The 24,488-nt window shown below is 44.4% G+C and overlaps 2 protein-coding genes across 3 annotated transcripts in view; one reads left to right on the forward strand and one right to left on the reverse strand.

Moving 5' to 3' along the window:
- The window catches only part of LOC144155001 (terminal nucleotidyltransferase 4B-like), a 60,344-nt gene extending 37,671 nt beyond the window's left edge, over nt 1-22,673 (reverse strand). The window contains exon 1 of one of the 2 annotated variants that reach the window (XM_077686177.1): nt 22,105-22,673. In XM_077686177.1, the coding sequence (XP_077542303.1) occupies nt 22,105-22,463 (359 nt within the window). In that variant the 5' untranslated portion in view covers nt 22,464-22,673. The remainder of the gene's footprint in view (nt 1-22,104) is intronic. The other variant, XM_077686176.1, reaches the window with a different exon arrangement.
- A 420-nt stretch (nt 22,674-23,093) lies between these two features.
- On the forward strand, nt 23,094-24,194 carry Nhp2 (NHP2 ribonucleoprotein). Its single transcript, XM_077686180.1, has one exon. It carries the CDS (start codon nt 23,195-23,197, stop codon nt 23,774-23,776), a length of 582 nt encoding a protein of 193 aa, XP_077542306.1. The 5' UTR covers nt 23,094-23,194; the 3' UTR covers nt 23,777-24,194.
- Nucleotides 24,195-24,488: the final 294 nt, after the last annotated feature.

The following is a 24,488-nucleotide window of genomic DNA, read 5'->3' on the forward strand; positions in this document are numbered from 1 at the left end:
CGGCTGCCTCCGTCCCTAAACAATGCGTACTGCCGGTGATGACTTACGGAGCACAAATTTGGCGCCTTACTAAACACCTGAACACTTGGGTCAACCCAACGGGCCGTGGGACGAAGAATGCCGGCAGCAACGCTTAGAAACAAACGAAAACATCGGTTGCTTGACGTTTGCTTCAGACCAACACGTTCCCTAACCCTGTGGCCTACAGCCGCTGTTTAACCGGGACTGTACACAGCTGAATGCAAAATTTGTAGAGGCAGAGCGGACCTCCAGCACATAGTTTGGTCGTGTCCCATCAACAGTAAACAGGTCCAGCAGAAAGGACGCCCCTTTTTAGACATTAGAACCGTGGAGCAGTGGGAGACCGCGCTGCTCAGCTCCGATCCCGAAGTGCAAGTCGAACTCGTCCGGATGGCTGAAGACGCCGCGGAGTCCAAGGACTCCTGGCTGCCGCCTAAGAGGGGGAAGAGGACTGAGAAGGATTTCCAACCTCTTTCTTTTCCCACGACCTCCCTCTTGGGTAGATCTCAAATTCACGGAAGCAAGCGGCGTTTGGCTGGACATCTCATGCGACGAAAAGACAACACATGCGGCTACCGAGACGGGGTTAGAAGTAGGCAAAGACCATTGACTCGATGGAGAGACGAAGTACGAAATTGGGGGCAAGGAATGGCCTCGAGAAGCGCCGGGCAGGAGTGGTTGGAGGTCTATAGGAGATAGGCCTTAGTCCTGCAGTGGGCCTAGTAGGCTGATGATGGTGAAGATTCGGCATATCAAACAAAGAAGCGCGAAACAAAAACGGTGAATCGGACGCAATCTACACGTTCGGCACGGCGCTTGAGGGTAATGCGCGTACTATTATAACACCGACGACATAATGTGAACACACTGTTACATCATCACTGAACGACCGCTTAAATGGGCCATAAAGACAAAACACAAGTGTGGTTCACTAAAAAACATTGCTCTATCATTCAGTAGCGAGGCACGCACGCAGGCAACCACGTGAGTGCGCCGTCACTGAATACGTCGGGCTCCGCGGGATGGCGGTACTTGTCCGTGCTAAGCGCATGGTATGGGTTGGACATTCCAAGCTATAGCCCGCCGAACGCGAAATAATGCCTCGACTCCAATGTGAGTGCGATTAATAACAACTCTGTTGACACCACCGTTGAGAATCGGGTTGAAACGGAGCAGACGACGCACGCCGGTGTTATATTTTTCTTCCGCGTGCGGCCGCAGTGGCACAAGCCGCGCCATGTCCGTGGCCATTTTAATGTTGCCAAACGAAGAAATTGACAGCTAAACTTTTTAATGAATACCACCTATAAGAATCGCACCAATTTTATCGAAAACTTCCAACACTAAAAACCGATGAAGCAGATTCGACTACCGGGCCACTTTCCGGCGATTTCTGTGCGGCGCCCCGGAATATTGTTCGTGCGATTGGCGGCCGCCAAGAACACCACTGGGCGATTGCACACAGTTATGCTTGGTCGTAGCACTTGAATGCTGGCCCATATTTGGAGTTGGTCGTTGTCGGGTTTGATTTCTTTTTTTTATCGGGTGTTTTTGTAAAACCATTCCGAAATGCGGGTATTTTCGGGTTAATGTGTGTGTGATTGAAGGGTTTAACGCGCCGACGCATTGCAGGCGATGAGGCGCCCCGTAGTGGAAGGCTACGGATTAATGTTGACCCCCTGGGGATCTTTAACGTGCGACGAAATCTCGTACACACGGGCGTTTTTGCTTTTCGCCTCCATCAGAAAAGCGGCCACCGCGGTATTTTCCGGTTAAACCTCTAGATGTACGAAGTAATACCCTCAGTTTGTTTTATCAGAAGGTATGACCAGTACGTTAACTCTAACGCGTTAAAATTGGTGTTAGTTTCAAGGTGGTAATCAAGGAGGAACCGGGGTTTCCTAGCAAATACTCGCCGATATTTGGCGTTTGTTCGGAAATGAATCAGTAATGATGACAACAATCGTTGAACGCATCTCAGCTGGGAGAAAGTTTTCTCGACGTCACAGCTTCCGTTAGCTAGGCACAACAACCTCAATTCAGCATTTGCCAGCCTAGGGTAGCGAGCAGTGGAGTTAAGGCCCGTTCACACTGCGACGAAAGCGACCAGAATTCTGTCGCTTTGTCGCGCGACGACAAAAATTGGTCCCGACCATTCGCCAAAAACGGTCGTCGCGCGACAAAGCGACGGAATTTCCGTCGCTTCCGCTCGCTTTCGTCGCAAGTGTGAACGCGCCTTTATACTCAATGAGTTAGAAAGCTGTGCCTGCCGGACCATTCGGGGAGAAATAAGGTTTCACCCGATTCTCCTGAAACATGTTCGGAGTGTAAGAATCGGGCGACATCGGGCTTTACCCGAAAACGAACAACCCTACCCATATTTACTCTTTTCCCTATATTCTTCGGCAACAAAAAAAAAAAAAAATAATAAAAAGTGAAACGTCTTTCGTGGCTGGACTGGAGCTGAGTGACTGTCTTCGTGGCCCCTTTAATACCGTTGACATAAAGAGCTCCTCGGGAGAAAAGATTGAGAGGGTCGTTGCAACAATTGAAGCCGCGTTCCCCGCGAGCGTACTCTCTCTCTCGCTGCTACCGTCATTATCTTACTGTCCAATTATTTTCTCTAATTTGTCGGCCCACTTGCTTACACATTACACCACGATTACACCACGGTGACAGCTGCGCCGCTGACCTCATTCTTCTTGCTGAGCAAACTTTTATTGCCGAGCTTCATACACCCGCGACGCGAATACTATACGCTACGGTGCGCGGGAGTGGGAGCGACGCATTGGTTCGCGCTTCGAACTCTAGCTCTTGCAGCGCCACACACCTACTATCCAAGTGCTGCTAGAACCGCGTTTTCCTGCAAGCGCGGCATTCTTTTCCTCTCTGGCCTTGCCTCAGGCTTCGCACTCCGACAGAACGGCATCGTCTATCTAGAACCGCCCCTTTTTCGCTAACGCATGCCGATGGTTTGAAATGCCGGCACGTTCACCCTCCCACTGCAGTGCACGCACCCTCTATCGACAGGCTGCGCACCTGCACCCGCGGGTGTCTTGGGGCTTAGATACCGCTTCAGATACCGCATCTGCTTTCTCGGCTCGCGTGTGTTGGAAACGCGCGGGAGGCTACCAGCGCCACTGCTGACGCCAGTGTACCGTCCCTAATGCAACGGGCAGCGCGAGCACGGCTATCGGTACCAGCCTGGGCGCATGAGTGGTCACCGCCGGCGCTGCAGGTGCACACACGGTGCTCCGAAATGGCTCGGCCATTGCTCCCGTGTTCCAATTACTCCTCACAGCACGTGTACATCCCCACTATTGGCCATTCGATTTTTTGTTCTTTCAAAGAGTCCACGCCAGGTGCGCCCCGCGGGCCGAAAACACGAAGCATCAGGCATTCATCCCAGGTCGCACTGAGAAACGTAGCGAACCCACAGGGGTCTGGCGTATAAAATATGTCTCTCGTTTCAAAACATGCCATGCCCGGGATGCCTCCTCCTCACCACCATTCCCGTGATCTTATTAAAGTTCATATTGGGGGCTTCGCGCATCGAAGCTACACGTGGGCTATCGGAACGGCGCAGTGGGAGGGCCTCCTGAGCGTCGCGATGTCGTACACATACGTGTTTTATAGTTTCCGACAGTGAAACAGCCGGAGTCGGGAATAAAAAAAATCCGTAGCGCAAATCGTGGTCGCTATGACGCACTTTACGTCGTCGCTGGATTATGATTTCTGTAAAAGATCCCGGACCATCTCCACTAACGTGAAACCCGAGGAGGAGCGAATCATGCAGTGCTTAAGTGTATTCTTGGCACCTTTGCGTTTTTTCCCACGGAGATGAAACCGTAACGTGAAGCCTGAGGAGGAGCGAAGCATGCTGTGTATAAGTGTATTCTTGGCGCCTTGGCGTTTTTGGAGACGGAGAGGAAACCGTTGGCGGTAGAGGTAGACAGCTTTGCTGAATGTCTCGTGTCTTTGAAGCATAATGCGTCCTATCCTGAGGCGTTGGAAAACAAGTGCCCCGGTGTTTTAGTACCGTGACTGCATGATTTGACACTACGCGAGCAGATGACAGCCCGAGCCTCTAAAGGGATTTGCCCCTAAAAATGCAGTTTGCGCCTGTTCTCAAACGACTCGCACAACAGTGACATGGAGGAGGTTAGATCACACCCAGGAACTATTACCATATAATTCCAGAAATCGCTGGCGGAACGACAATGCGCGTAAATTGACGTTTTCTTTTAAATACATTAACCTCTATACATAAGCATGGGAATTTTAGTTCACACTACCCAAAATTTTGATTCAACAAAGTGTGTAAATCGAAGAGCTTGCGCAGCAAGATCGGGGGGTGGAACAGGGCACATTGGTTAGGAGCAGTTCTGGGAGCAGGCAAAATTGCCTTTTGTAGCAGGCTTGGAGCAGCCAGAAAGGCCATTTGGCAGGGGGCTGGCAAAGGCTGTTGTTCCAGCCACCTGCCAATTAAGTTTAATCTATTCATCTACTATATTAGGCGTTCTACCGTGTACTAGAATATACTCCAAAAAAGGAGCGCACTTGTACTATGCCTGGAAATTTATAATACACGGAGTTTTCTACGTGCGGCCCCAGCGAGTTATCCGCGTTATCACAGTTCAAAGAGTCCCGCACAGAGTAGAGGGGGATCAGGTAACAGTCCTTGCTTCGTGTCCGGTAGACGGCAGTGTTAAGCGAACTCACGGCGGCATTCCGTAAAAGAAGGCGTTTGCTTGCATTTTTTCTATCGAACAGCGGTTTCAATGCACGCGAAGCAGAACGCATCTGTCTTCGCTCGTCACGGGGTAGCGAGAGTCGACGAAAGTACGTTGTTGATTACGTAGCAAGCGCTCGTCAGAAAGCATAATTGATGTTGTCCCTCCCATCCTCTACATAAGCAAAGCTATCCTCAAATTTCACAGACTAAAATGAGTAATTATTTCACAACAAAGGCGAAGCGAATTGGAAAGCCAGGGCAAAGCGTCCAATACCCTTTTTCAATAATGCAGCTACGCTCATCAAAAAGTTTCGACTAAATGTAAGCTCACTTCTAAATAACTGCAACCTTTCATACGAATCTGTTTGCGATGTGACACAAAAATATTTCACTCCCTTTTGGTCATTTTCCATAGATTGTGGAGCAGCGGCCTGCACCGGCAAACAAAACCGGGCAAATGCGACACAAATAAATTCAAAGTGAAGTCGAGCGCATGCGGCCTTACAGCTAAGCAAAAGCAAACTTCCATAGCCGCTCATAAATCTGATGAAACCGAAACCACGCCCGCACTGAAACCGAAAACACGATGTTTCAGCCAAGTTTTTGGGCACGGGGCATGATGGAGGTCATATCTCGCTGCTCAATTCGGGCGATGCGGCGCAGGACGGCGCTAATAAACGAGTTTGGCGCAAAGGGGCCGTTCGGCGCAGGATGGCGCCGGTAAACAAGTTTGGCGCAAATGGCGCAGCGGTTCCACTGGTTCCACCCCTGCAAGATACGCTGCAATCGGGATGTTATGACAAAAAATTATATGTATGAATGAGCCGGGAGCTGCTCAGGAGGTGTTAAGCATATATTTGCTTGACCTAACGGACACCCGCCGTGGGTGGCCGTTTTATAGGTAAGCCTGTGCGATATGATTGTGCAAGCTTATTCCTACGCAGCCTCAACTTTCGTCAACACATACGGTATCAAGCGGACGCACGAGCAAGTATTGAATGACTGATTGATTATGAGGGTTAACGCGCCGACGCTACACACGCGATGAGACGCGCCGTAGTGGAGGGCTCCGGATTGGTTTTGACCACCTGGGGGTCTTTAACATGCGGCGAAATCTTGAACGCACGGGCGTTTGCGCTTTTCGGGAACCCGCGCCCTTGGGCTCAGCAGCACGAGCAAGTAGAAAACCAAAACGGGCGCACTCGACTGGGCGCCCCAATAACGTGGGGGACCCAAATGTAGCACACATAGACGGCAGAGACCAGATTTATAATGGGGCACGGGGTAAGATCAAGACACGAGGGGAAACTCCGTTTACTAGAGCGGCCAGATAACGTCACAAGTGCTAAGCTAGGTTAAGCTAGCGGCATCTGTCGCGGGAGAAAAAAACTACCCGGCCGCCGGAGCAGGCATTTCCAAGGGTGGAAGCGGGCTCAAGCCTTTTGGAGCAGCTCAGGGAGCAGGAATAACGCTGTTTTGAAGCAGCTTTGGAGCACCAAAAGGCGAATTTTGGGGCAGTGCAAGTCTTTTTGGCAGCAGATTTCTAGAGTCAAACATCATTTATTTATTATTTTTCATTTCTGGTAAACGCAAAAAAAAAAGCAAAAATTCAAATGGCTTTCTGGGCAGGTCCCTTTTTGGAAGAGTCAGAAAAATATATGTTCCCAGAATGAAAGCATCACAGCTGACGGAGCAATCACCAAGAAAAAACTTGAGATTAGCGATGCTTTAATAGGCACACCTAACGACTTAATTAAGACAAGTGAAAAATAACACCATTACAGTCATGAGAAACGACCAGGAGAAGCTAGGCGAAATGGTTTGCCTTGCACCTAAGATAGAAACCTTCATTCTACACCTAACGAGACTGCAGACAAAAAAGACACACGGGGAAGAAATTACGAGGAAACGAGATAATCTGAACTAAACCTGACTAGACTCCAAATGCAATAAAAATAACATGTTCACGTTCACAAAACAAGGAAAAGAAATATCCTAGCGTATTATTCACACTGTTTACCAAGTAATATGCAGGGTGTTACATCGCTAAATGGAACACTATTAATGTTTCCCGTGAGCGAGCCGCCGCTCCGTTCGCACTCGAACTTTACACGAAGGTCGCATTTTGTGGTCTATTTTGTTTGACAAGAAAAACGATGGCGCTCGCCTGTTTATTCTGAAAATAAATAAAATCGATTTTCGCCTATGGGAAAATGGCTGCCAGTTTGGACGTGCAAGCTGATCTTAGAACGACGGCGCTATGGTGATTCGCGGCAGGAAGGAGTCCATTGAGGTAGCAGGCGATCAGAAAACCTCTTTTGTCGATAGTTTATGCTGGCCACAAATCGTTACATAAGAGCTCACACCAACCATAGTGAAGTATTCCCGCTGTTCATTGTTGTCAACACAGGTCATCTGCAGTGCCAGGTTACCCAGCTTTCCGAAATAAGGCTCACTATTCTTTGTCCACGTTTCTTGCTCTGTTTTTGTTTTACTGTTATTATTCTGTGCGTGCGTGCCAGTGCTTGTGACATGGCGTCTTGAGATCATTCACAGCAGGTGAACATTCTGCCTTTTCATTGGCCGTGAATGATCTCATAATGCAACGTCACAAGCACAAACACGCACGCTCGGAATAACAGTAAAACGCGAACAAAGCAAGAAACATGAACAAAGAATCGTGAGCCTTATTTCGGAAAGCTGGGTGATTTCTGATAAGATCGAGCAAAGTGTAGCTGGTCGACCTCCTCAATTTGCTTGAAAATTTTTTTATATAATTCCCTGATTCCAATGTTGAGATTCGCAATACTTTTCACGGGAAAAATTTTGCACCCTGAGCAGAATTTGACATTTTATTGTGAAAAATCTGTATCCTTGACAGCAGCAAAACTTTTTTAGCTAACTGTACACCAGGCGTAAATTGTGCATAAAATCCTTCAAACATTTTCCTAGCCAGACGTCACTAACCTTGGCCGAAGCGCACGGGCATTAAAGCAGCGGGGTCTACCTTGACGCGTTCCAAAATTTTTCCTGAGAAAAATATTGGTGGATCTCGACATTAGAATAATCACGGAATGATATAAAAAAATTTCAAGTAAACTGAAGAGGTCGACCAGCCACACTTTGTTCCGATCTTATCTGCAATCACCCAGCAGATGACTGGTGTTGACAACGATGAACAGCAGGAATACTTCACTATGGTTGGTATGAGCTCTTATGTAACGATTTGTGGCCAGCATAAACTATCGACAAAAGAGGTTTCTGATCTTCTGCTACCTCATTGGACTCCTTCCTGCCGTGAATCGCCATAGCGCCGTCGTTCTAAGATCAGCTTGCACGTCCAAACTGGCCGCCATTTTCCCATAGGCGAAAATCGATTTTATTTATTTTCAGAATAAACAGGCAAGCGCTGTCGTCGTTCCCAGTGTCAAACAAAATAGACCACAAAATGCGACCTTCGTGTGAAGCTTAAAAGATAACGCACTTCGCAGCATCTCGGCAGCAGAAGTGTGTCCAAAGATGCCGAGTTGCTGCGTCTTCGGCAGTGTTGTTTACAAATGACCTCATCAACATTACCGGTGAGGCCGCAGAAGTGCCATCTGGCAACACTAATAAACCCCAAAATGGCCACCGTGGCTCACTTGCGTGCCTCAGTGATGGTACTCTGTATCTTATCTAGTGACACTAATGGGACCCAAGTCATGGCAAGCTAATTAATCGCTTTGAAATGATTCAGAATAACCTTGCAAGGTTACTTCTTTCACACTACAATCGTACAGCAAGCATCACTACAATGAAGTCTCATGTCCACCTGCCCTTATTGTAGAAGTCTCATGTCCACCTGCCCTTATTACAGACTCATCGTACACTTCCTTGCCTCCGGTTATTTCATAAACTGTACCATCATAATGCACTACACGATGAATTCCTTCTTTGTCATATCTTTCCCAATTGCATTGATCATGCTCATAAAGTAGGTTTCGATATATGCCAAACCAAAACGTTTGCTCAATCATTTTACGCTGTACATCACAAGACTGGAACGACATTTCTGCAGAAATTGTATCCATTACTGACAACCATTGTTTTTCCCGATGCCCTATCTAACATTGTATAATTAGGTGAATTTACCTTTGTACGACAAACTAACTGCTTTATTGTGCTTGTATTGAAAAATTGTAACCACTCCCCTCTGCAATGCCTTCTGGCCCTGAGGGTAAATAAATAATGTTCTTTATGTTGGTTGGGCATCGCATTGCAACTTTGGCAGGGGCTGAAGTCAGCATTTATTTTATTTTATAAGTTTTTAAAATATCTTTAAGCATTCAGAAGCAAGTTAAAATAAACTTTATGTTTCCAATAAGATTAGTTTGGGAGTTACAGTGAGTTTTCCAACCTCTGCCCTCGTTTCCCAAAACAGAAAATGAATTCCTTCCTGAAATACATCCTATTTCTATAACACGTTGCCTGTTTTCAAGTTTTCTTATCGTATATTGTCTTGATGATGATGATGGTTGGATGTTAATGGCACAAGGCCAACTTGGGCAAAGAGTGCCAAAACAGTGGTTAAACATGAGAGGTGAGAATGTAAACACTAAAATCAGTAAGCAAGAACAAAAGTAAAAGCAATAAAAGACAGTGAGGATGGCTGGTGTATAAGGCCAGGTTGTGATCATGCGTGGTATGAAATTAAGTCTAAGAATTTAACTTCTGCTAAATATTTAAAAACGCGCTTGAGAGAAAATGTAGGATTATCAGAGAGGAAAAACGCTGGATGTAACGGGATGTGTTGTCTGTAAAGTTGGGTGAAGTGTTTGCGTCGTGTTGTGTCGAGTGCTATGCATTGGAGTAGTACGTGGATTACGGATAGGGCCTCGTATATTGTCTTGAATGTTAACTTGTATTCCTGTTGTTGTCTGTGCATTTATTATCCACAACAAGGATAAAGGATATCCCATACTGAATGAACGGTGTTTACCTTGATCAGACTGGTTTGCATTTCTCGGCGAAAAACAGCGCACAGAAACTGAACCGAAGATAAGAAAGAGACAAACACGAGTGCCCGTGTTTGTCTCTTTCTTGTCTTTCATTCCGTTTCTGTGCGCTGTTTTTCGCCATGATTGTAAACCATAAAACAACTAGCCCGTCTGCACATCTTACTATTGCATTTCTTGAAAGGAGTAAATAACTACAATATTTAGTTTGTTTTGTACTGTTTAGGTATTGCTAAACATTCAGAAAAAAGGTACAATAAAAATTACATTCCTACTATGACTATCTTGGTAGTTCCAGCTGGTTTTCTAGCCCTTGGCCTCGTATTGCCAATTTGAAACAACACCGCATCGGTTCTAGAAATCGATGACATTTGTATATAAACAAGCTTCGCTACATTTTTTATTCCCACGAAAGCCATAGCCATAATATTGGTGAATTTTAGGCATCTATGTGTTGTTTTTTCTATCTTTCATGCGGTTTCAAACCTTTATTTACATTTTTCTGAAAACAAGATTTTGCAACAACTCGCATGACGTGAACATTCATAACTTTTTTTCGAATAAGCAATTTGAAATGAAACTTTGCATACTCGTTTTAGACATAAAGATCTGTGCAATGAACTATGATAAAAAAATCTGTGCAATATTTCATACTTTGGAGCTCATTTCGCAAAAAAAAAAAAGGTCAAAAGGAGTAATTCATTTTATGCAGTTTTTCGATCATTACTTGCTTCCTTAATATTCATTACATTACATTTATCCTAGTTCAGTGCACAGGCAACACATTAAGCTAGATAAATGCCAAAGCTTTCTTCTATTGAGCATTTCCTTATGTAGTTATCAATTCTGGCGCGAGTAGCAATGTTGACGCATTTTTCGACAAGCATTAATATTTAAAAATTAAAAAACACTTTTTGTACTTTAAAGAGTTGGTCAAGCTAAAAAAAAAACCATGCTTATCCAGCAGAAAAAAATTACAATCCTGGTTTGGGTTTGTGAATTAAGGAAAAAAAAATTTAGTGTGGCCTAACACCTTGTTTCTTGCATGTTCTGAACATCCCTCAAAATTATGGACTGACCTTTAAATTCGTATTATCAAGGAAATACATCCTCAATATGGCAAGCTTACCAATGCTGCCCCATTTGCAGTATGGCAAAATGCTGCCTGAATTGCCTGCACGACTGAGCTTTTGAAAAATGGCGAGATTCAGGCACTCATGGCAGCTTACTTGGTTACATAACACACGGGGTACTTCATATAACTGAGACCAACCATTAAAATAGGAGTATTTAATTTTCCAACAAAGTAATAATTAACCACAGAAGTGGGGAGTTCGTCGGCAGACCGACTGCAATGTTGATCCATGTCATGCGGAGCATATCTATCACTGAATCCGCGCAAGAAAACGCAGTGCAAAGCAAACCTTTTTTTTTATCAGGCAAAGCATGCGCTGTTAGCTGTATGTAAAAATACAAAACAGTGGTGAGGTATTGGTCCACAGTGGTGAGGTATTGGTCCATCAGATAGGAAGAATTTCTTTTGCTGACCACAAATTGGGGGAGCACACCTACGCACACCCGACTACCTGCGTGTGGAAATGCTCAATTTTGGCACAAATTGTGTTGAAATTCCGGACATGAATTCCAAAAAGAGAAAAAAAATTTTGACAGGCACCAAAATAGCAGCATTGCTAGGGGGAAGTGACGATTCTGATGATTAATGTCTTTCCCAGAAGGCATGAATGGACGTCTGTACCTAACCACCTCCAAGTCAATTTTTGAAAAGGCACTTTCAGGCTCGATAATGCAAAAAAATGCTTCCACAAATAGTGTGTTTGTTCCCAGCATGCAAGGTGTGCAAGAACAATTCGCTGCGGCAAGGACTGTGATGCTGCATAACGCATACAGACAATCAATTGCGGCTGGAATTTCATACCCCACTGATGCTTTCTTTCAGCATCAGCGAACTCCCCGTTAAAAACAACTTTCTGAAAACTTTAGTATTCTGTATACTTCTTGGTGCTCTACAATTTTGTAGATACAACTCTGGCTACTTGAAATCAAAACATGAATCTGATAGTTAACAAATATGATGATGATTTCAGGTTTAATGGCGCAAGGCCGACAAAGGCAAAGAGCGCCATGACGATTGTGAATGAGATGAGAAAGATTTGTAATAAAGGCACTAGATTAAAAATTTTCTAAGAAAAATGGTTTATAGGGCCATGTTAAAACATAATGAGTATACTAAGAGAAAGGGTGCCTATATAGGGTGACATTAAAACACAGTGAATGCAGGCACCTAAGGTGTAAAGCCTCAGGTCCCGCCATTGTTTTGCAACACGTCATGAGCACAGGTGAGGTTATGGGGAGTAAGATATGTGTTTTAGAAAATCTACGTCTGCAAGGTAGCTAAAAACTTTTTTGTAAGAGAACATGGGATGGTCTGCAAGAAATAATGAAGGGTGCAAGGGAATATTATATGTGTAAACTTCATTAAAGTGACGTTTCCTTTCAATGTTGCACATCTTGCATTCAATAAGCACATGAAGGACAGATAGCTGCCCTCCACATCGATGACACCGTGGCTTGTTAGTGTCAGTCAACAGGTATGAATGTGTGATGTGTGTGTGGCCGATTCTAAGTCTGCATAAGGCCACTTCTATTGATCTAGCATGTTTCTCAGACGGAGGTTTTTCAATTTTAGGTTTAATGACATGTAATTTGTTGCTTATTTCTTTATCCCACTGTTGTTGCCAGTGCTCTCGCAGCTTCCTCCTCACATAAGGTTTGAGGTCTTGATATGGAACCAAAGGGCAGCTGCTGCAGCACTTTGGTCAGCGGCTTCATTTCCAGCAATGCCACAGTGGCCCGGAACCCAGCACACTGTGACAGCAAGCTTGAGACTATAAGCCGAGTACAGAGCTCTTAGAACAGCATTAAAAGTTGGGTTTTTACTAGCCTTCAGAGATGAAAGCTTTGTAACAACACTCAGTGAGTCTGTGTATATAACTGAGCTCTTAATTTTGTTTTGGAGAATGTTGTTCAAAGCTAGCAGGATACCATATGCCTCTGCAGTAAATATACTAGTGTTCCTGTTCATTGTTTTGGACAAAGTGAATATGGGGCCAATTGCAGCATAAGACACTGCTGCAGAAGTCTTCGAGGCATCTGTGTAGAATTCAGCTGCCTTGTATTTGTCCCTGAGTGACAGAAAGTGCTGAGTAATAACAAAGTTTGGCACATTTTTCTTTTGCAGTTCTCTGAAAGACATGTCACACTGAATTGGGCAAATGTCCCACGGAGCAACCAACTCATGAATGGAGGTGCAGTAAACTTCAGCAAGAGGAACTTGTAGGTCCTTTGAGAGGCGTGACACTGCCAAAGGGAAGGGTGGTGCTATGGATGGTCGATTTTCAAAAAGTTTATTATTAGTGTTATTTTTCATAATTGTGTTCAAAGGGTGTTCCTTCATAGAAGTAATCTTTGCAGCATACATCAGAGCTGTGTAAGTGTGCTGGTACTCCAAGCACCACTGATTAGATTCAACGTGAAGGGATGGAATGGGGCGTGTTCGATATGCACCTGTTGCCAAGCGAAGCCCCAAGTTGTATACTGGCTCCAACATTTTCAGTGCTGTTGTGGTTGCAGACTGGTATACAATGCATCCATAGTCAATTCTTGACCTTACTAGGCTATTTAGAAGTGAAAGCAGACACTTTGTGTCCGTTCCCCATGACTGATGCGATAGTACCTTTAAAATGTTCATCGTTTTCAGGCATTTTGTTTTTAGTAATTTAATATGCGGTATAAATGTGAGTTTGTGGTCAAGTAAAATACCCAGAAACTTGTGTTCATTTTTTACTGGTATGGGCTGACCTTGTAATGTAATACAAGGAGGGGGATGGACACCACGCCGCCTGGAAAATACCACAACAACATTTTTATCAGCATTAAACATAAACCGTTCTTGTCAGCCCTTGTAACCAGTCTGTTGACACTTGATTGGATTTGGCGTTCACATATCGATAAATTACAGGACTTAAAACTAACTTGAATGTCAACATAAGTGGAGTATGAGACAGTTCGTGGGAGAACATTTTTTTAGTGAACTCATTTTAACAAGAAAAAGTGCGCAGCTCAGCACTCCCCCCTGGGGTACACCATTTTCTTGAACACAGATTCTAGACAGCACATTACCCACACGAACACGAAATGTGCGATCAGAGAGATAGTCCTTAATAACGTTGAGCATATTACCAGTAAGGCCAAATGACTGCAAATCTAGCAATATACCGTATCGCCATGTTCTATCGTACACCTTCTCCATGTCAAAGAACACAGGGAAGCAGTGTTGCTTATGGATGAAGGCGTCTTTCACATATGATTCAAATGCAACCAGGCTATCTGTAGTTGACCTTCCAGACCTGAAGCCTGTCTGATTTTTGTCTAACAGACCATTAAACTCGAGAAAGTACAATAGTCGCCGATTTATCATTTTTTCGAGCAGCTTACATAAACAACTCGTCAAGGCGATGGGTCTGTAACTCGCATCAAGACAGGATTCTTTTCCTTCTTTTAGAAGCGGTACAACGATAGCCTCTTTCCATGTTCTTGGAAAACGACCTGTTTGCCATATTTTGTTAAAGAGAGAAAGTATTGCATGCAGGGTTTCACTGTGTAGGTGTCTGATCATGTCATAGCTGATTCGGTCAGCTCCAGGGGCTGACTTACCACATGTCGAGAGTGTACTCATCAATTCAAGCATGGTAAATGGAGCATTATATCCCTCATTCGAGCATTGGTTCACACGAAGGGGCTGACGCTCTGCTGCCTTCTTATGCTGTAAAAATGTTTGTGTATAATGTGAAGAACTGAATACATGTTCAAAGTGTTTCCCAAGAGCATCTGCTTGATCTTTTACTGAGTTACCCACACTACTTACTAGGGGAATAGGATGACTCTTGTATCCTTTTAGCTTCTTTATTCTAGTCCAGACTTTCCTAGAATCCGTATAAGAATTTATAGATGATATAAACCTGGTCCAACATTCGTTTTTTGCCATACGTCGCGTACGCTTCCCTTTAGCTTTTGCCTGCTTAAACTTGAGAAGGTTGTCGGCCGTGGGATAGCGGCGTAAAAGTGCCCACGCCTTGTTCTGTTCAGACTGTGCACGCGCGCAGTCCTCATTCCACCATGGTCTGGGTTTTGGGAGAGTTTTAAAAGTAGTCTCTGGAATGCTTTTCTGAGCAGAGTCAAGAATGTGGGCTGTAATGAGTGAACTTGCTGCTTCAACATCTAAATGGCATATTGTTGTAGGGGGTAGCCTGGAAAGTTCTTTGTAGGTTTTCCAGTCAGTTGCTTGCAATTTAAATGTTCGAAGTGGTTCTGTGCCTTGAGAGTCATTGTTTACAGCCGTTAGTTTTGCAGGAAAATGATCACTGCCATACGGGTTGTTAAATACACTCCATTCAAGCATAGGCAGTAAGATTGCAGAGCCAATTGCAAGGTCTATTGCTGAGTATGTGTGGTGTGTGGAGTTGTAATATGTGGGGCATTTCTTATTAAGGATGCAACATCCGGATGTCGTGACAAACCTTTCAATGAGTCGCCCTCGGGCATCGGCTCGCACAGATCCCCAGATGGGGGATAGTTAACAAATAATAAAGACACTCAGATTCTCAACGACCCCACTGCCCCGATATTTAGGGCTTCTAAATTTAAGGCCCCTGTTTAGGTTGGGAGGGACCGCCCTGTAAGGATATAAATTGCTTATTACAAGCATGTAACGGTTGTATTACTTTCTTGCTTTAAAGCAAAAAATCATTCCCTTCAGAGCCTTTATGACCTCTGCTTAATAAAAAACGGTGCTTTAGTTGTTTAAAAATAAGTAAAGTCCGAGTTATCCTCCTGTTTCCCTTCCATTTTGTGTGACACAAAAGAAAAGCCACAGAGCGAGACAGCAATGCTTTCCAAGAGAATGTGTGAACTAGACCGCAGTTGGCTAGTGCGGTGGGCAATAAATCCGACAGCCAATTCATGGTCGCCTGTGGTAATGATCCCACGATCCTGACACTGGCTGAATAGTGGCATGTATAGCTGGCAGTAAATAGTGATGACTGCTAGTGTGTTAAACCTCACATCTTTCGGACTGCTCTTGCACTTAGAGGAAGCGAGCAAGCAAAAAAAAAAAAAAAAAGAAGAAGAAGAAGAAAACGCACGCACGCAGAGACAGACAGACAGACAGAGAGAGAGAGAGAGAGAGAGAGAGAGAGAGAGAGAGAGAGAGAGAGAGAGAGAGAGAGAGAGAGAGAGAGAGAGAGAGAGAGAGAGAGAGAGAGAGAGAGAGAGAGAGAGAGAGAGAGAGAGAGAGAGAGAGAGAGAGAGAGAGAGAGAGAGAGAGAGAGACTGAACTGAAGCAGTAGTGATCACCTGTAATGGAGACAAGCCGGTTTCTCTCGCAACATTTACAAGCTGCTGTTCGTGTCTTTTACGAGGTATGTCACAGAAAAATACCAGGTAAGTGTATTTTGCTTTTTGCATCAATTTACCTAACAGTTTTCTTCCGTAAAGCATTTACACAGGCCATGCCAACCCCTTTTCAGGTTTCACAATGTATGGTGTCCCAAGTCATAGCATGAAAAAAAAAAAAAGTAATACAAAAGCCATCATACTATTTTTCAACATTTGTGGCGTTGCTTGGGCTACTGAATTATTGCTGCTACCAAGACTGATATAACATCACTCATGTTATTTCAAATGCTGAAATTTGATGCTTTCGGTTAAATAAATAAAAAAAAACATGTCAACCCATTGGAAGGCTGTTTTTAAAAACATTTGAAGGTTGTTTTTTATGTTGTTTTTAATGCCTTTTAAGATGTGCTTGTGGTAAAAAATGCCTTGTGGAGAACTCTTAGCAAGGAAAAAAAATTTCGATAGGTGATCAATAATTTTTAAAAACTGACAAACCCAACTCAAGTGCAAAAGCAACATAAATGCAAGGCAAGGACACAGAGCTACTTTATTAATAATCCAAATAAAGCCATTTCCAACTGCACAATTTTTTTCGGCTACAGTTATGCAACCCTTAAAGGCCAACAACTGCAGTAAAAATTTCAACCTCCCAAAAACCCAACTTATATAAACCTGGCTAGACTGAAATGTAAAAAATGTGGCACCTGAAATATGCCCACGGAAGCGACCAGCGAAAATCTGAAATAATGAAATGTCAATGCAGAAAAGCAAGGCTGTTGTGGCCAGGCGGAAGCGACGCTGCAGCTGGCGAGTGGGCATCCGGTGGGCTAGCCACCCTGGCAGAAGGATGCCAGTGGAGCTCAACCAGTTCGCCAGCTGTCCGGCTGGCAAATGTCACTTCCACTCCACGGCTGCTTGCGCAAATCAACTGGCAGGTGCTGCATCATCTGCTACAGAGCCATTTTTAACTGATTAACGAGGCATTTCATGGGTCTACCAGTCATGTCTCAGCTGGTTTGGATTGGATGTACAGTCATGGACAAATGAAATGCAAACACAGAAATATGGAAAATTGAAAAAACACTTCGCAGAAGCCCAATAATGGCACGCTATTGGCATATTTGGAAAGCCTCATTTCCCAATTTAGTTTTTGTAATCAAGCCACTCGTCATTTTGACTTTCATGGAAACTAATCGCACTATTTGTGGTTCAGATTCATATTTTGGTGTTTGTGTTTCATTTGTCCATGCATGTTTGAAATAAATTTGGCCGAGGTGAAACTTCACAGCAGATGAACCAAATGTTAAGCAATGGCTTAGTCCACATTCCCGTGTGACAAATAGGCCAACTGTTTTTTGCAGGCCTTCTCAGAGAATTGCTACATCTTAGGAAGCCAACAGTTTGCAGGAATCCCTCACTGTGAACTTCCTTATACAACAGAAATGCAAAGCATAATGGCATTTCTCAATCTAGTTTCGTTCACAAATTTTTTGTGAACTAAAAGAGCCCACGGCAAATCCCTGATATGGGAAAGGAGCAAACGGTTATCAGTAAAAGTGTGGGCAAGTGGGCATACTGCTGAACAGAAATTAGTGCAAAATAATTCTCAGAAGCAGGGACGATTAAGAACTTTTAACCAATTAATAATTTGGGTAATCAGTTTAACTGAAAACTGCTACAGCCTGTATTGAAATTATTGATGTGTGGCTAGAAATAGCAAGCCCACACAAGTTTAGGTCACTAAGAGTACCGTGAAGTGAGAAAAGCTCGGATATTTTATTGTTTAGCATGGCATATGTTGGAGTATATTACGTAACTGCCAATACAGAATGTGGGAATGAGGAGGATCGCATAAGCTTTTAATTGAAAACTGCAAAAAAAGAAAAGCCAATTTTTTTTGCGTCATGTTTGAATATAATACGCAAAAGCCAAAGACAATGTGGGAACAGGAAGCATTGCATAATCTCTTAACTGACAACTGCAATGATGCTGGTACAAAGAGTGGGAGTGGCAGGTGTCTAAAATACACCCCAAAAGAATTGGTTTTCTAAGCAAGCTGCAAGAGTTTTCATGTTTGTGCCAACGCCGAGAACTGATTTGATTGATTGTGGGGTTTAACGCGCCGACGCAACGCAGGCGATGAGGCGCGCCGTAGTGGAGGGCTCCGGATTAATTTTGACCACCTGGGGATCTTTAACGTGCGCCGAAATCTCGTACACACGGGCGTTTTTGCTTTTCGCCTCCATCAGAAAAGCGGCCGCCGCGGCCGGGAATCGAACCCGCGACCTCGTGCTCAGCAGCGCAACGCCTTAGCCACTGAGCCACCGCGGCGGGTAACGCCGAGAACTACAGCAAGCCGTCTGCCCATGCACTCAAGAACACCTCACTGGATGTTAAGATGCTGAGAGGATACAACAGTTCATAGTTCGAAACCTCCAAATTGGACAGCATCTGAAGGCTGTCCAATTTACTGTAAATGGACAGCTGTAAACAGTTTTTGTGCACTATGTCAGAAACTTGTCATTTGTTCCACCACTGTTCTCATGCCTGCTTTGTGCATAACCTCGCCAGGTGATGTGCCCTATATGGAATACTTACGACTACTGTTTCAAGTGTCGCCAATTCATCAGAGGAAAAATTCACTGCCCATTACTCATCACCATCAGCCCCCGTTTTGTGTCCACTGCAGGACAAACATCCCTCCCTTGCTCTTCCTGCCATTCCACTCTTGCAATGCCATAGTCTATTCTTTCCCTTCAAATTTTCCAATTTCATCCCTCTATCGAGCTAATGGCCTCCCTCTATTTCTAGTTCCATCCCTTGGTATCCACTCCGTTACCTTGATCACTAACCAGTAAATAAATAGATGAGTCAACCATTTTGACAACCGTAGGGATAAGATTGCACACAAGAGGAACACTCCCAAGTTCCACTAAGCCCAGATTATTAATCTAAGCTGCCTCAACCATTCCACCACAAACCAGCAATTGTTAATGGACACTAAAGTCAAAAGTAAGATGGGCTATGTTAATTGATGGCCTGCAATAATAAGCAGCAGGTGCTCATTAATGCAGAAAATGCTGAAAGCAGGCACTGTCGCCCCATACACTTCTCCGCATTTCGATTTGGGACGTGAAAAATCTTGAATCTTGGTGGAGCCTGCCTAAGTGCTTCTGAAACCAACATGGAGGCACAGACATGCAAATGTAAAATGTATGCAGGAACTTTTGTTAATCCTGCATTTGTTAAGTCACAAAAGTAAAATAGACCGACGCAGTACCAGCGGCAAACTTTGTTTCCGTACTGTAGAATGCTTCGCCTTGCATACAAGCATGCTTGGAAGGGATGTGCAGGTGAACACGAGAGCTTACCGCCTGCTTACCACTAACGTGGGCATTCACTACAGCCACCATGCTGCTGCTGTAGCTTGGGACAAAATGGCTCAATGGCCAATTGCACGTGCATTTTCCACACCTACTCCTAAGCAGCAGTACCCTTTGGAAAGCTTCGCCAGGACGGCACGAGGGGCAAGGCTTGATGAACGACTTTGTCGGGGCACTGCCATACCAAGATAGTCAAAAGAGCCTCGTCTTACTGGCTGCCAATTTCTGTGATAAAAGTGAAAGCCAATGAGAATAGGCACTCAGGAAGGTGGTGACAATCAAGCAAAATTGACAATAGGGCCCCAGTTTGCTATGGGAAATTGTGACATGCTCTTTAACGTCCCCCCAAAATTGAAGGAAACCAGGATGAGAATAGCCAGCTTTACTTATTTCTCTTCAAACAAGGCTTCGTTGGCCTTGACAAAACGTGATTTCTCAGTTTATTCAGCCTTTTGTGTCCCCTTAATGTATTCTTCGTTTCAGGTTCAGCTCCTGCTCTGTCAATTTGCTTTACAAAGTTTTAAACACATTCCCATAATTTGGAGTTCTGTGGGTGAAAGTAATATGCGCTTCCAGATCGTGATCTAGGCAAGCGCTGCAGATGAATTCAAATCAATTAAGGCGCGCTCCTTACACAGACTTAAGTCCAAGCCGATACGCTTTGGCCTCAGTGGAACCACAGCTTGAACTACTACGAGTGGTTGACCAGCAATTTCATTTCATCTGATAAACTTTGAAGAAACAAACATCACAAATGATTGTAGAATGGCAAGAACTGACCATACATGATTTTAGATTTCATTTTCTGCTTTTCCAACAGAAGTAACAAAATTAATTACACTGACTGATACCCATTCAAGTTTTTGCACATAATAGATGACAAATATTGTTCAAGTTAGCAACTAGAATTAAAAGTAACAACACTGGTTAAAAAACCAGGGCAAAACACAACCTACACTTAAAGCAACAGTGTATGAAATCGGCAGCTTTCACATGCACATAATTTGTCTTCATTAGATACCAACTCCCTTAAACATGCTGTTTCTTAACCTGGGCAGGTGTACGTAAAAATCGCATGTTCTTGATCGACCAAATTCCCCAATCTCAGCAAACTAGATGCAAGCAAACAAAGTTCCTATAACTCGCACGAGACATGTCTTTGTAACAGAATAGTTGAGTTGCAAGCACCATTTTTAGTCCCAAATGCTTGAGCTGGTCAACAATACTAGTTTCAGACCACACAGCCACAAAAAGATGTGCTTGAGTACAAAACCACCTTCAACAAGCACGATCTACTTTTTTGCATGCTATACGAAAAAATAATTACCAAGGTTCACACACAGGCTCACACATTCCTGCTATGGCTATAAAAAACATGACAATTCTAAAAGGCTTACTAAGCAATTACTGTATTTTTCTACATCTCAGGCTAACCTTCAATACTTCTAATTATCGATTAAAAAAAGATTGGTTTGAGTAATGCTGTCAGGTAATGATTAAGCAAATAGATCTACCTTTGGACCATGCAAATATGGAGGTGCAACATATTCTTGTATAAATTTCCATACGCATTATCATCGTAGCTACACCAAACCCACACGCACAAGTGTCGCCTTATGCCATGCTTTACCTGCAAATAATGGAAGGTTCAATGTAAAAATGGCGGGTTCCCGCAGTCCAAGTGTTTGCGACAAGTTTTTCATGGCATGCTGACGAACACGTTCGCCACAGACGTTGAGCACCCATTCCAGGGTGCTCAAAGTCTGCTTTGCTCTTTATCGTGACCCCCAGCTACAGCTAAAAACCGTAAATTTATACTTTCAACTTACACATACACAAAGATTTCATACACAAAGGTTTCTTCCACCTAGATTTTACCTAGCAATCACTCTTAAACCGGCATCAGGACAAACCACAAGTAATCTTAACAGCGCACGCTGTAACGTGCACGTAAAACTTCCGGTGCTACCACAACGCGCTTGAATGCATACACTTAGTCTTAACGACACGGCAGCGGGCCACGCACGGGGACCACGTGTGCGCGGAGTTTGGAAGAAGTCAGCACTCGCTACAAGCAGATTTTACACGCGGGGACACGGGGAACCGGGTGAGAACTGGCGCGATACCGTTCCGTTTCTAATCGAAGTGAAACGCTGAGAGCGGAACTTTTGTTTCGAAAGAGCCGCGTGGCCTGCATGGCGAAGCAATGTGGTGAAGTCACGGAGCGACGTAACATGTTTTCACCACAGCATGGGGGCGACGCTGCTTCTCGCGAGCTGGAAAGCAGCATCACTCTTACTGCCCACGCTGAAACCGCTGCAGCAGCAATCCTAAACTGTGCATACGCCCGGCTCTCGACGAGCCACACCGCACAATTATCACGTGATTCACAGCCCAAAACAACGATGTGGGCGATTAGAAGCGGCAAGATCTCCACTATGCCCATTGAGGACACGAAGGACGACCAGGTTCATTCACTGCGAAACTCGCCACTTACCCGAGAATTCCGGGACGAAAGTGTTTCACCTCAGTTCTCCACGGCGTGCCGCCATATTGACTGATCAAGTGTTGGTTCCTATTGAGAGCGTAAGTGCTTGCACGGTTCTCTCTTTTCCGCTTCGTAGGGTTGTAAAACTTGTCTGCACCGCTTGTCAGCTCGGTCTGTCCGTTCACGCCCTTCTTCTGCTCTCCCACGCTAGATGGTGCACTGCTAATGGGAATATAGTCAGGAGCACGCAAATTTGAGTTGTTGAGATCCATCGTTTCTAAGCCTTGCTGCGTTTCCCAGATGGAGTTCCACAGTAGCAGAGCCGGCCCGTGCTGTTCAGGCTGATACCAGCCAATGCTAGGATCCATGCACTGGACCAAGCACACAATGCGTACAGAGATGCCCACCCCGTGCTTCTCGAACACTGATTGCGACGAGAAGAGCGAGGGAGGGTGTGTTAAAAAATGGGGGGGAACCTGTCCTGAAAGGCTCCAGCGACGTGCACGAGGCAAGCCACACGAACGACACACACGCCGTTTGGAAAGGCAGGCCGCGCGGCGCTCTGAAGCAGAGCAACCAAGGCAAGCCCCCTCAAAACGGCGCATGCGCACAACCGTACGCAAACCTACAACCACCTCTGCGTGTGTATTAAAGCAATAGTCTGTAAATTTGAAGGCATTAAAATTTATGATAAAGGCTCTAGGACTTGTGCTTTAATTTTAGTGTACTTGTAAGCTCGTCAAAGTTGGTCACCTTGTTGTTAAATATGCCAACAATGGTTTACTATTGTATCCTACCATTATTCTACTTGTGTGCAGCACATCCGACCAAAAATATAGTGCTACATACAACGTTCGAGATATTTTTATGAAAACTTTTACTGGTTAAAAAGTTCGTTTTTTATAACGCTTTACTTAATTATATATACGTAACTACAATTTATTTTACGTAAAAACTTGTTAATGGTTTTTATATTTTTGAGAAGCCATGTGGTCGAGCGACAGTGGTGGCCGCCGCCATTGTTTGTTTTCCGCACATAACGTGGTACTCGAGGTGGTCGTGGTACAAGAAGTGTGAGGTTGATCCACAGTTTTCGATCATGCCTAAGGTCAAAAGAGAGCGCACTGACGACACGTACGACGAGGACCACGCTAGCATGAAGCCTTCAAAGAAAATCAAGAAAGAAAAAGTATCCGTTGAAGACGAAAAAGCTGCCTACTATGCCGCTCGCAGCATGGACGACTCGACACGTGCTGACGAAAACGGTGAGCAAGATGCTATGACTTACGAGGAAAAGCTGGCGTTTGTCAACGCTATTGCAAAGCCAATGGCCACGAAGAAGTTCACGAAGAAGCTGTACAAGCTGATAAAAAAGGCTTCGAAGCACAGGGGCTACATTTTAACCGGGCTGAAAGAAGTGCAAACGAAGATTCGCAAGGACCATACGGGTTTGATCATACTGGCCGGCGACGTCCACCCGATCGATATCTTCAGCCACATTCCTGGAATCTGCGAGGAGAAGGGCATCCCTTACATCTTCACTCCTTCTCGGCGTGACATGGCTACGGCAATGGGCATGCGAAGACCTCTGATCATACTTATGGTCAAAGAGCATGACGACTACAAGGACCTCATGGATGAATGTGCCGAGGTTATTCGGAACGAGTATATCATGGTCTAGTACCGAGATTCTGGAACTCTTGGTGTACAAACTGTTTGTTCATTGCTTGCGATGTTCCACACTGGTTCAGGGAACTGCAGTTGTGGCACCGCCTCTTGTACTCGACTCATTGAATGCCATGCCATAACAAATTTGTTCTCGATATTCTGGAGGTCATTGTCGTTCCACAGTTTGCATCGCAATGTAATTGCTGTGTCGCTACCTGTGAAACATTGTTTTTGTTTTCACGGTTTCTCTGTTATGTACAAAGGCATTATCAGCCATTTTTAGATGCACGACGTTGCATTGTACTTCAAAATTGACCCTACTGTTCATCACAAATGGTTAAAAGTGTATAGCCATCATTGTGTGCAGTTTTCATGTGGCCCTTGAATGAAATAAACTGGCGTGGCGCCGGTGAAGTTCTGTGTGCACCATACTTTGTGTATTCAGGTTCTTGCTACTATCCTTGCAAAATGCATGATCTGCTTGCCATATTGGGAAAGATTTTCAAGTGGTTAAATCTGTGTGGTGCTTAGTTATTTGTAGTTACAAGACATTGGAAGGGTGTTGGGGAAACAACACATGGTTAAAAAAGGAAGCCCCAACAAAAAAATACATGCACTGCACTGTGTACATTTCGTTTCATCCCTCAACCTTGTTTGAGTGTTGTTTATTTCCTAGTTGCCATATGCACCAACTAGCCCACTCTAGTTACCATATCTGTAGATAG

This window comes from Haemaphysalis longicornis, unplaced genomic scaffold (assembly GCF_048455015.1).
Source record: "Haemaphysalis longicornis isolate Haplotype H1 unplaced genomic scaffold, Haemaphysalis longicornis Haplotype H1 scaffold_1, whole genome shotgun sequence".
Lineage (NCBI taxonomy): Eukaryota > Metazoa > Arthropoda > Arachnida > Ixodida > Ixodidae > Haemaphysalis > Haemaphysalis longicornis.